The sequence below is a fragment of the Sus scrofa genome, chromosome 5 (genome assembly GCF_054392235.1).
Source record: "Sus scrofa isolate SSC_HxYL_T2T_F1_AM1 chromosome 5, Sscrofa_HxYL_maternal_Yorkshire_Landrace_v2.0, whole genome shotgun sequence".
Classification (NCBI taxonomy): Eukaryota; Metazoa; Chordata; class Mammalia; order Artiodactyla; family Suidae; genus Sus; species Sus scrofa.
In genome coordinates, this window is record NC_139387.1 from 94,883,194 (window position 1) to 94,896,447 (window position 13,254).

At 39.6% G+C, this 13,254-nt stretch overlaps 2 protein-coding genes across 24 annotated transcripts in view; one reads left to right on the forward strand and one right to left on the reverse strand.

Annotated features, from left to right (window-relative positions):
* Positions 1–4,607, forward strand: part of CCDC38 (coiled-coil domain containing 38) — a 47,025-nt gene extending 42,418 nt beyond the window's left edge. For all 23 annotated transcript variants that reach the window (XM_084957544.1, XM_021092738.2, XM_021092737.2 and 20 more), the window contains 2 exons: positions 456–549; positions 2,433–4,607. In XM_084957544.1, coding sequence (XP_084813670.1) covers positions 456–549; positions 2,433–2,546 — 208 coding nt within the window. In that variant the 3' untranslated portion in view covers positions 2,547–4,607. The remainder of the gene's footprint in view (positions 1–455; positions 550–2,432) is intronic.
* SNRPF (small nuclear ribonucleoprotein polypeptide F) lies at positions 3,354–11,278 on the reverse strand. The gene is made up of 4 exons (NM_001190213.1): positions 11,152–11,278; positions 9,173–9,298; positions 4,313–4,377; positions 3,354–3,706 (listed from the first exon to the last, which is right to left on the reverse strand). The coding sequence occupies exons 1-4, from the start codon at positions 11,152–11,154 to the stop codon at positions 3,640–3,642; spliced, it is 261 nt and encodes an 86-aa protein (NP_001177142.1). The 5' UTR covers positions 11,155–11,278; the 3' UTR covers positions 3,354–3,639.
* Positions 11,279–13,254: the final 1,976 nt, after the last annotated feature.

Here is a 13,254-nt window from a genome sequence, read left to right on the forward strand (position 1 = left end):
CCCCACCTCACCCCAGCCCTGCCCAGCCATGTCCCTACATCTGCGCCTAGCTTGGGACCTTAGAGGGAAGGTACTGGTTTACAGAGTTCCACAATGAGTTCAGTAAGGATTTTGCGTACATCCTACCTTGGAGGCAATGATCATTACAGCCTTCCCAGTACAATGCGGCATGCAGAGAATGCTTACACGTGATTCATGTTTATGTTAGAGATCTGGGTGCATTTTATTTCTTCCAAAATGGTGACGTGCACTCTCTTCCCATTTCAACAACAAAAAAAGGATTGGTTATTAAGTATTTATTTGAATATTTAAAACTCATAATTATGGGTGCAGTGTTATTTTCATTTAAAGGAGACCTTAAAATATTTCGAGAATTCTTTACCAAATAATAATGATGTACATCTTTTTTACTTTCTATGATTTATAATTAGAATAATGTCTTGCCCTCTTGACAGGCTACGTGAAGAGAAAATGAGAGAAAAACAAAAACACCAGGAGGAAAGGCTAAAAGCCGCCCTGGAAAGGGCAGTAGCCCAACCAAAGAAAAAGGTTTGTGTTTTGTTAATAACAGGTCCAGCTACATCAAATGTGTGAGGATCTCTGTGCTGTAAAAACAACATACCTAATTCATCTAATTTATCCAGGTTAAAATTTCAGGAAGACTGCTGATAGCTTCAACTGCTCTCTCTCTCTCTGGTGCCTTGCCACTTTCAGAATAATCCAAATTACTGGGTCTACAGTTCTCCATTAGACTCACTTTTCAGTAAAAGAAACCTCACTCACCTTTTTCTTTAGCTCCAGGTGCACGCAACTAGGGAGCTAAAAAAATAACAGTAAATGAATTATATATACAACTGGGTCTTCTAATCCTCACTGTAAAAATAATGACATTTACGGCTGAAACTAATTTACTCAGAGTCACTTCAGATTTAGCAGCGGAATCTAATCTGAAACCAAGGTTCTTCATGTTTCCCAATTACCTGGTCACTAAGAGGTTTAGGACTGGCAGTCACTGAGTGCATGTGGTCCATGATTCCTCACCTTTCTCTGAGTTAGAGTCTGAAATACAGTCCAGGAAAGCAATTTCGTAGTTACCTGCAAAGCTAATGTGGAAATCGATTCCTGCCACAGTTACGGCCACCCGAGAGTGAGCGCTTACTGTGCACCTCAGCTCACGGTCAGCCTCTGAGGCAAAGCACTTCAAGTTCCCAAGTATGGTAACTGCTACAATGTGCTACGTCAAAAAGGGATGATTAATTTTATTTGGATAAGCATTTCATCTTTAAAAAGGTTGCTACCTCTCTAGTTCAACTCTACCTATGAAGACCTGACTTGTCCTCTTCTCGCAAGAGAGAATTAACCACTTAATCGCCCTGCTACATGTCTATACGGTCATTTACTAAACCCGCCAAATTAAAGTGATTATTTCCTAACATAGCCACCTTTCCTTCTAGACCAGGAATAAGTTTTATGAACACTGTATTCCCAATGCCTGGAACATAGTGGACACTCAAGAGAAATTAATAACAAAGGTTATCAAAGGAGATCACTGACGAAAAAAATGTGACATTAGCAAAGGGATTCAAGGATTTTGGGCTTCTAGGGAAATTTCCGTTGTTATACTGAGGGGGAAGACTGCTATTGCTATTTAGTTCCGTGGAGCCAGGAATGTCAAACATTCTGCAATGCAGGGGACAGTCACACCCAGGGATGGTGCCCCTTTTGAGACACAATGGAGATGTTCCATCAAATTTCATGTCTAATAAAATCTAAGAGTTTTCTTATCCATTTAATTCACACAAATTCAGATACAAAGGGGAACCCTCCCCAAAAAAAGGAGGGGAAAAAGCCTGAGATAACAATGAGTATGATACACCTGAGTATGATACTCTATGCCCCAGAGAGAATGAATTGTATGCATCAAGGAATCCCTGAGCCTGTCCTGATGGGAACACCTCCAGGAACCGACAGGATTATTACTGCTTAAGAAGATAGTACCGTGGTTTTCTCAAGCTTTTAATAGGATTTTTAAATGCCAGTCAACTAGTGCTTAGCAGAGGAAAGTGATCTCTTCGAAGCAATGGAGGAGAAACCAGCTACGGCAGAGCTGAGAAATGAAGTGCTGGCTTCAGCCATGGTGCTTTTCGAGGCTTACTGCATCTGAAGCAGAAGCCATCTGATGCCTTCACCTAAGTCCTCCCACTTCCACATAACACCTAACTGCTCTGTCTTCTGCATCCTATGCTGCTCCACTTGTTACTGGACATTGCTTACGCTGGACACCCATGAGGTTATCAACCCCTCTGTAACTGTGATTATTTACTATTACTAAATATTATTATTCGTTGCAAATATCACATTAATATTAGTATTTTAGTTATACTTCAATAGAAAATGGTTATGTGAAAAAGTATTTTTTTCTTTTGCTTCAGCTGGGAAGACGACTTATCTATCGCTCAAAACCGCCATCTGCTAACAAACATGAACTATTTTCAGTCAAGGATACAAAAACAAAATCATTGGAAGAAGAATACTTTTTCACTTGAGGAGGAACAGTAAGACATTTATTATCAGAAGACTTTAGGCATATTTTGTAGATTTTGCTTTTCAATAACGGGAATATTCTGCCCCATATGCAGGCCTGACCAATTTCAGAAAGAGAGACCCCTACTCTAAAAGGCCCTTGGGATTGGAAATGGGAGTTACTTTCTTTTGCTGAAGACTTTTATTATCCATATCCTGACCATTATTCTATATAGCTAAACATTTGTACCTACACTTTTTCTTGTCCCAGTTGGGGATACATATGCAGAGTTACTTTACTGATATAACTATACGGTGAATGACCATTATGTGTAATAATGGCATTCTCTGACATGCGAGTTTAAATAATCTATTTTTTTCCAACCAGTCCAAGAAAAGTTCACAGAGTAGATTTTATCACTGTGGAGTATACATTTTCACAATGCACAACTCTGAAACACTGGTTTTGACGAGTTTAACACCTGCAGGAAAACCAGTAGCTGATGTTCTCTGAACACAACTACAGGACTGATTTTTAATTCACATGAAGGAGTTCTGTCGAGAAAATCTGGTTCTCTCATGTGAACTATATGCCTTCAGACTAAATATCAGTTCACAATTTCTTTTGTGTTATATAGTCAATCGTTTTAATTTTCAGGGAATGTTTCAATTTTAGCTGTAATATGTACATCACTTAGCTTAAGTGATAGAGAATTAACATGTAATTTACTGACTACTAAATAATAGGTTATATTAATTCTAAGAAAATATTTAAATTTATATATGTCAAAAGTGGCTCAAAAATAACTTTAGAAGACACAGTTGCTTTTAAAAGGTCTCAGTTAATATATAATCACAAGAAAAGGGCTGACATTCACCTCCATAGACAGTTATAATGCATAAGTTTCCCTAACGCTTTGGGCTTACATGAAAATCAGCTTGAATAAAGCTGGGTGGCTTTTACAGCAGTAGTTCTGTGAACACTCTTTCATCTGTTGCAACAGTTGAGCTCTGCATGTAAATATCTGAATATGAATAGCTCAGAATCAAATTGAAAAACAAACACATCTTTATTGTCTACAAATATATATAAAAAAAAATCTCCCCCAAAAGATGCTATTCTCTCATTTCCCCATCTTCTTCTTCTTCTTCAACACCCCTGATATAAAGGACATTATTACACCTGTAAACAGAAAAACAGTCCATTTTGTTGTTCCAACCAGAAACCACATAAGATCTGAATTATAACTATTATTCTGTTTTTTTATTACAAAAATGCAAATGCTAAAATTACAATATATCATCTCTTTTTAAAATATTTACATTTGATTTGTTTTTTTTTTTTAAAAAAGCATATATATTTTTACCATGAGGCTGTTATAAAATGGTATCTTTACAATCTTCCCAAGGGAATAATGACTAGAATTTGGAGGTATGAAACTAGTTCTAGAAAATAAGTATAATACATATCTCTAACAGCAGCCAGATTCATCTAAAATTCAAAACCAAGTTTCAACTACTGAAACCACTCAAAAAGGTACAGTTAAGAGCTAGAAAGTTTAGTATCACACTAGAAAAATCTTAAGAGTGAACAGCTCCAAAATATGTCAGTCTGCTTTGGCAAGTTTAACAATTTCAAGACCCTTGAAGTCTGGTTGTAGAATATTATGTTGATTTAATAATGATTTTTTTAAAAGTAATTGAGACTTGGGCACTAATTAATTTACTTGAGCAGGTATTTCTAATGGTCACCAGTAACTCCTTATATATACGACTACTGTTTTCTTACCTTATTAAAACTTCACCCAGATGTCCAGACAATGCTCCATCTATGTATTCTTCTGTGTTTGCAAGCTTTGAATAAAAAGAAAATATATTAGTATAATTATACAGGAGGAAAACACCTAGTATCGGTGAGAGACCTTACTAACTAAGATCTTTTGGTACCAACAACTCACATTTATCTATAACAATTAGAAGATTAGCCTTCTACTACTGCAGTACTTTTTGGTTTCAGATAAACATTCAGTAATGTTAACACTGATGGGTGTACAACTAATATAATAAAGTTCATTTCAACACAATTTTTAAAATCTCTCAGTTACGTACTATTTCTTTCTATTAAACATTAAAATGTGTCAAGGAAGAAGCCTTCAATTTATAAGCCATGAATAATTCAGTTCTAAAGAACCAGACATTAACTTTTCTCAGAGTAAGAGCATATATATCATTTGAGGAACCCAATGGGCACAAAATCTATGGCTAAAATACCAAATACTTTTATATTAGTCAACAACCAAACCAAAGAACTGAATAAGAATTTTAAATTATGTGCTAATAAACAGGAAAAAAAAAAGTTCTTAAGAGGAGGTTAAATTAAGAGTGACCTTTATAGTTATTTCATTAATTTCTATTATTTCTAATTGTACATCAAAATGTCTAGCTTTCCTTCCATGTAAAGGAATTTAAACTTGTAATTTAAAAAAATTACATTCAGTGCTACTGGGACTCACAAAAAAAATGAACAGGAGAGAAATGAAAGACAGAAGTTTCCTTCATTGACTAGGCAAGTGGGCAAAGGGAAAGAAAAATAGGGCTTAGAGAGGATGTAAGATAAGGCATTTAAAACATGAATTAATAACGCTACTGGATATTATTCCTTCTATAAAAAGTAACCTTTTACACTCAGAGGAATGGTTTTGTCTGAAATTGCTGTCAACAATTAATTAGTTTTGTATGTAATAGCTCTCAGAAATTATGTTTTAACATCAACTAACTTTTAAAAAAGTGATTATTACTGGCAGATATTCACCAATATTTAAATGGTTTCTAAATTATATGATAATGCTCCAGGAGTTCCCGTCGTGGCGCAGTGGTTAACGAATCCGACTAGGAACCATGAGGTTGCGGGTTCGATCCCTGCCCTTGCTCAGTGGGTTAAGGATCCGGCGTTGCCGTGAGCTGTGGTGTAGGTTGCAGACGCGGCTCGGATCCCCCGTTGCTGTGGCTCTGGCGTAGGCCGGTGGCTGTGGCTCCGATTCGACCCCTAGCCTGGGAACCTCCATATGCCGCGGAAGCGGCCCAAGAAATAGCTAAAAAGACAAAAAAAAAAAAAAAAAAAAAAAAGATAATGCTCCAAAGGCCTTCTATCACATTTTTATTTTATTTTATTTTTTTTTAGTGCTTTTTTTTTTTTTTTGTCTACATTTTTAAAATTGAAGTATAGTTGATTTACAGTATTACATTAGTTTCAGGCATACAGCAAAGTGATTCAGTTATACATACATTTTCAGATTCTTTCCCATTACAAGATATTGAGTCTAGTTCCCCGTGCCATACAGTAGGTCCCCATTTATCTATTTTTATATACAGTGGTGTTTATCTGTTAATCCCAAGGCCTAAGTTATCCACCCCCCCCTTCCCCTTTGGTAATCAGAAGTTTCTTTTCTTTTTCTTTTTTTTTTTCCGGTCCTTTTAGGGCCCCTCCCGAGGTGTATGGAAGTTCCCAGGCTAGGGGTTGAATCGGAGCTGCAGCTGCCAGCCTACACCACAGCTCAAGGCAACACCGGATCCTTAATCCACTGAGTGGGGCCAGGGATCTAACCTGCATCCTCATGGATACTGGTCGGGTTTGTTACTGCTGAGCCAAGACAGGAGCTCCAGAAGTTTCTTTTCTTTCTTTCTTTTTGGCTTTTGTCTTTTTAGGGCCGCACTTGCAGCATATGGAGGTTCCCAGGCTAGGGGCCTTATCGGAGCTGTAACTGCCAGCCTACACCACAGCCACAGCAACGCAGGAGCCAAGCCGCATGTGCGACCTACACCACAGCTCATGGCAACACTAGATCCTTAACCCACTGAGCAAGGCCAGGGATCAAACTTGCAACCTAGTGGTTCCTAGTTGGATTCGTTTCCACTGTGCCACAACAGGAACTCCCAGAAGTTTATTTTCTATGTCTGTGAGTCTGATTCTCTTTGCAAATCAGTTTATCTGTATCATTTTTTAGTTTCTACATTTAAGAGATAACATATTTGTCTTTCTCTGTCTGACTTCCTTCACTATGTGTGATACTCTCTAGGTCCATCCATGTTGCTGCAAATGGCATTATTTCATTCTTTTTAACAGCTGAGTAATATTTCACTGGACATGTGGTATTCTTTACTCCTTTCTTTTGATGAGATATAATTCCTACAGCATACAATTCTCTTTTAAAGTGTCCAAGTCAGTGGTTGTTTGTATATTCATGAAGTTGTTTGATTATCAACACTATCTGGAACATTTTCAATATAATGGGTATCATCTTCAAATTTTTCTATGGCTTTGGTAAAGGTAAATGATTCCTGCTTAGGGCATTTTCCAGGCCAAAACCACATTCTATAAGAACTTTGAGAACCTAAGCATCATCTGTACAGGTGGTAAACTCTTAAATTAAGAAAAATTTCAGCTTTAAGCCTACAAGTGCTCCCATTAATACTCTGCCTACAAGCACTAACAGTATGAAATATCTGGAGTCACAACTGGATTGACCATCTATGTAAGTATCCTTTAAAACGCATTCATCAGCCATTAATCAGTCACATAAATACCTGCACTTCAAGAAAATATAACCTCAAACTCTTTCCTCAAAAGCCTGGCTGGAAGCTAGAGAATTAAGCAACAAAAACCCCAAACACCCCAATTTTATAATGAGCAAAGGACATTAAAGTATTTCTCCAAAGATATGTAAATGACCAATAAGCACATAAAAAGGTCTCGAAATCACTAATCATTAAGGAAATGCCAACGGAAACAATGGCATACAACTTCACACTCATTGGGATGACTTATAAATTAAAAAACAGAACATAGCAAGTGTCAGTGAGGATTAAATTAAAAAAGTGGATCCCTTGTGCACTGCTGGTGGAAAACAGTCTGGCAGTTCCTCAAAAACTTAAAACAAAGAAGTATTGTATGATCCAGAAATTCCACTTCTGGATATGGACCTAAAAAAATGAAAGCAGAGGAGTTCTCATTGTGGCTCAGCAGAATCGAATCGGACTAGCTCCATGAGGACACAGGTTCAATCCCTGGCCTTGCTTATTGGGTTAAGGATCCAGCATTGCTGTGAACTGTGGTGTAGGTCACAGACTCGGCTTGGATGCCACATTGCTGTGCTGTGGTGTAGGCCAGCAGCTACATCTCCACTTTGACCCCTAGCCTGGGAACCTCTATATGCTGTGGGCCAGGCCCTAAAAGGATAAAAAAAAAAAGAAATGAAAGCAGAGACTCTTAACAGATATTTGTATACCCATGTTCACTGCAGTACTCACAATAGCCAAAAGGGGAAACAATTCAAATATCCACCAACAGAAAGAAGCGTGATTAGACTGCAGTATGTTCAAGCTAACACTTGCACATGGGTTTGAACTGCACAGACAAATTGACTTGGACCCACGGATATGGAAGACTGACTATGGACTCGAGCATCTGTGGATTTTAGTGTATCAAGCAGGTTCTGGAACTGAGCCCCAAGAGTATCAAGGGACAACTACACACAATGGAATATTATTTCAACCATGAAAAGGAATGAAATTCTGATACATGTTACAAGATGGACAAACCCTGAAAACACCATGCTAAATGAACTAAGCCAGACACACAAAAGGACAAATATTATGGGATTCCATTTATATGAGGTACCTAGAATAACAACAAAAAGAAGAGTGTTCACCGGGGCAGGGAGAATAGGAAGTTATTGTTTAGTGGATACAGAGTTTCACTTCCCAAATGGATAATGGTGATGAATGCACAATATGAATGTAGTTAATGCCACTGAGTTGCACACTTAAAAATGGTTAAAGTGGTAAATTTTATGTTATATATATATTTTACCATTATTAAAAACAAAAAACAAAAAACCTGGCTCAAACATTTACAGAACTAGTTTATCGGATACAGTCAGTTCATCAATTCCTTTGGTCTGTCTTCTCTCTTAAGAACTGCTTCTATCAAATTACTTAGATTTGTACATTTAGCATTTATCAAAAGACACGAATTTCACTGGAAAAGGTTCTCTCGGACCAAGTGCTGGGATGTTTTGCTTTCCCCACAAATCAGTATATTTTTCTTATGACATTGTGAATCAAACGCCTGAGCTCTTCTTACTTTTAACCACCTGGGAATCAAATCTGTGGCTGAATTTTTTTTTTTTTTTTGTCTTTTGTCTTTTTGTTGTTGTTGCTATTTCTTGGGCCGCTCCCGCGGCATATGGAGGTTCCCAGGCTAGGGGTTGAATCGGAGCCACAGCCACCGGCCTACGCCAGAGCCACAGCAACGCGGGATCTGAGCCGCGTCTGCAACCTACACCACAGCTCACGGCAACGCCCGATCCTTAACCCACTGAGCAAGGGCAGGGACCGAACCCGCAACCTCATGGTTTCTAGTCGGGCCCGTTAACCACTGCGCCACGACGGGGAACTCCTGTGGCTGAATTTTTAATATGTCTCATACAAAGTTCATCAAATTATAACATCCTCCTTAGCCTTGATTTGACCCCTTAATTTTGCTTTGTTTGTCAATTAATTATATCCCTGTAAGTCACACCAAACCTTTGAGAAGTCACATGAAGAAAAATAAATACAATCTAATGATCTTCATAACTCTTCCACTTACCTGCATATTCATATAGCCATCTACAGACACCAGGTAGCCTTTGTACTCCATTCCCCACTTAAGTTTCACCATCACTGGCTTCCCTGTTAACCCATTGAGGAAAGGTTTGGGATTGAGAGGCAAACTCTGCAAAACAAAAACAAAAAAAGAACCCAACTGAATAAGTTTCTTTAGCTTGGTTTCTATTACCTACTCTTTTCTGCCAAATTACCAATATGCTGTGGTATCCAAATGAAGCAAACTCTTGACTCCATCTCACGTTATTACATAATTTTCACTTTTATTTGTGGAAGAACTTCAAAGAAATATCCAGCCAGTCAATTTCATCAACCCCATCAAGACTTATTCAATGTTCACTTAAGAAACATTCACTCACTGTTCCAAAAATATAATGAAACCAAGGAAAAGGCAATAGAAAAAAAAAGAAAAAAAAAAAAAAAAGGCAGATGACAGTCCCTGTCCTTAAGAGACCTACAGTGGGAGGGGAAGGGTCAAAACATACACGAGTGGGCAATTACTTTGTAATGTAGTAAGAGGAGAATGCTATTACATGATACCAAACAATCCAGTGTTAAGAGAAATGGAAGAGTTGCCTGAAGTAAGTAAATGCCTGTTTTAAAGGATGACAGATATTTCCAGAGGGAAAGAGGCTATTCTAGGCAGAGGAGGCTACCTATGCAAAAGGAGGGAAGAATGACTCGGCAAGGTGATCTCAGGGACATAAAAGTTAGTTTTGTATGAAGTTACTGAAGAGGCAGGGGCAGATCATAATTGAGTCTCTCACTATGAAAAGGTAGGCCTGGATCTTATTTGACTTAGCAGTGACTCCTACATATAGGCAATCAATCACTTAATGTTTGTTTATTCAGCAAATGCAACAGTATCTCCAACGAATTCAGACTTTTCCCCCTTCCTTCATCTGTTGGCCCATCCACCCAAAGAGAGAAAAGAACCAAGAAACTTGGCTACTAAACCCCTCTAGGATAAGCATACTCAGAGTGATCTCAAATAGTTCTATGGTCTTCACTCTTTTCTTTCTCCAATTTATTAGCCACACGGCAAGTATTTTTTATCACATCATATCTCTACCTAAAATGTTTTGATGGCTTTCCAAAGTAGACCCGGGAGTAGAACTCAGACCTCCTAAAACTGCCTAATACTTGCCCAACACTCCATCCTAGCAAGCAGCTGTGGCTTTCTCTCAATTCCTCCAACTGGTCAGGCTTTCTTTCGAGGCTCAGAGTCTATGCTCATGTTTCCTGAGCTTGGTGTATACACTCTTCCGCCTCTTTAAGGGTGTGTATTTCATATCGTTTAAGTTTCAGGTTAAATCCCTTCTCCCAAAGATGCCATCCTTAAACACTTCTAACGTAGCATGGTACCCCCTCATAGCATCCTGTGTGCTTCCTCCTTAGCACTAACTTTATTTGAAATTATGTATTTGTCGTTATTTGATCAATGTCTCTCTCTCTCTCACACCGACTTAAACTGGAGCAGGGGCCACACCAGTACTTCTCGCCCTATAGTCCTAGTTCCTAGAACACACCTGACAGGTAGCAGGAGCTCAGTAAAAATTTGCTAAGAGAACAAATGAATGCTCAAAGCTCGGGCTCAGTATTCCAAAGGGCTGCAGGGCTTCCCAGCATCACCAGACAAAAGCGGATTTTGGAGTGCTGTAAGCTGTACGTGAAAAACCGCTTCATCTTTACTCCAACTCTGTGGTCCCAGGCAGCAAGAGCAGCTCAGGCTCAGATTCAAACGAAGAAGAGGGGGAAGGGGACATTCCTAGGGAGGGGAAGGAGGGCGTGCGTCAGACACCCAGAACTGGCAGAAAGGGGCTGGCCACAGGCTGCGCGGGGCCTCACGCGGATGAATGGGAAACGCGCGAAGGCCCGGCGAAGCTGGTCACCCGCCCTCCCGCCCTCTCTCTCTCTCTCTCTCCCCCACACGGGCGACTCTGACCTTCTCTTTCTCCTTACCATCGCGACTACTGCTGCTGTAGTGGGCAGATGCTGCAGACTACCCGCCGCCGACTCAGCGCCGTCCGGCCCTCGTGGACTGGAGTTGGCTACAGCAACTTCCCAGCCACCAAGCTTCCAGAGAAATGGCCGCCAAATAGCAGCGTGACCTTTCCCCTCCGACTACGGCTCTTCCGGCTTCTGTGATTGGATGCAAAAAGATGCGTGCTGATTGGCGGAAGTGACTGGGGCCTGTCTCCTGGCAACCAGCAGGCTCGAGTTTCCGAGCGCCTTCCCGGCGGGGGCAGGAAATAGGAAACCTTCAGCAGCATGGGTCTGATACCTGCGGCACTGCAAAGGCAGAGAGGTGGCTCGAGTTGCCTGTTTGCTCGCCTGCCTCGAGGGTTTGCTGTCTGTCCTGCAGAATGGACGTGATTTCTCGCCAACTTGGCTGGTGGAGTTTCCTTTGGCTTTGCACACCTGGGAAAACGAGCTCGGGGCTCTCAAGTTTCTTCTTCATTTTCCCACAGATCCTGAGCCATGGGGACTCCTCTGCCACAGTCCCGTTCTACCTGATGGCTCTCTATTCTGTAGTGCTCATTTCACCCCATCTCAGAGGAAGTGGAAGAAGCAAGACTAGATAGACTTAAGGAGGTGAAACGCACCGGAAGAAAGTCAACTGCAGAATATTTTTCAGATGAGGTCAGACAGAGACTAAAATACGGTGTGGTGGCCTCCCGGTCCACCTGTTTCTTGTGCTTTGCGAGCAGAGGCCCACTACAGTCCTCATACTGGATTTATTTTTTTCAAATATATATATATCTAAAACATTTTGGATATAAATTTATATACATGTAATATATATTATAAATAAATTGCATATAAATTCAGTATAGCTGAATTACAACATTGTGCCAGTTTCTGTTGTACAGCAAAATGACACAATCATACACATATATACATTCTTTTAAAAAAATTTTTTTTTCTTTTTTGTTTTTTGTTTTTGCAGCCCTAAGGAGTTGAATTTGAAATTGAAATTTATGGAGTTCCCGTCGTGGCTCAGTGGTTAACAAATCCGACTAGGAACCATGAGGTTGCGGGTTCTATCCCTGGCCTTGCTCAGCGGGTTAAGGAGGTTAAGGGTCCGGCGTTGCCGTGAGCTGTGGTGTAGGTCACAATCCGGCTGCGATCCTACATTGCTGTGGCTGTGGTGTAGGCCGGTAGCAATAGCTCGGATTAGACCCCTAGCCTGGGAACCTCCATATGCTACGGCAGCGGCCCTTGAAAAGACAAAAAGACAAATAAGAAGAAAGAAGAAAAAATTGAGATTTAAATGTTGCGGTATTGTGGAGTAGTGGCTAAGACTTTAGAGGCAGTCTGAGTTTAGAACGTCTATCACGTGGGAATGGTATTGGGCAGTTTCTTAACTCCCGAAGGCGTTTGCTTCCTCAGTTTCATGTGGCTTTAAAAACAGTTCTATCTGCAAGGCTGTGAGATAGTAATTAATGTGAAAGAGGCTGGAACTATCCTTGGCTATGTAAGGGTTTGGTAGATCTTAATTTTACTTTAATGGTGTCCATCTAAATGATAAAGAACACCAGGAAAGCGCAGTAATTTTGCTCTAGTGTCGTTTATGCCAAACAGTTGAAATTATTTAAGCCAAAATTCAGTGGATTTTCTCCTTAGTCCTTTGGTCATTTAACGAATATTTAGCCTTTGTACAGGCTTTGATTTCTTCCGCTATGCCAGGCTTCTTCACAATTGTTATGGAAATCGTACCACAAAGTCTATGATTTGGTGGTTATAGCTCCATTTTAGAGATAAGGAAATAGGCTCATCAGGTAGCTAACTTGCTCAGCACCACACAGCTGGGTTACAACCTGAAAAACTGCTTTTTTAACTTAATAATTAAGTTACCTTTTAAAAGCTCAATATATACTTCAGAACTCTGATTTTTTTTTCTGTTTTCTCAGCAAAGTGAAACAAAATATGGCTGTAATCTTTGAAAAGATAGTTGGGTTTAAAGTTGTTTTTTTTCTCCTTTTGTAGTCTTAATCTTATTAGAAAACAAAGTGGATATAAGGTCATTGACATTTTTCTAATCATAAATGCTACACATATATT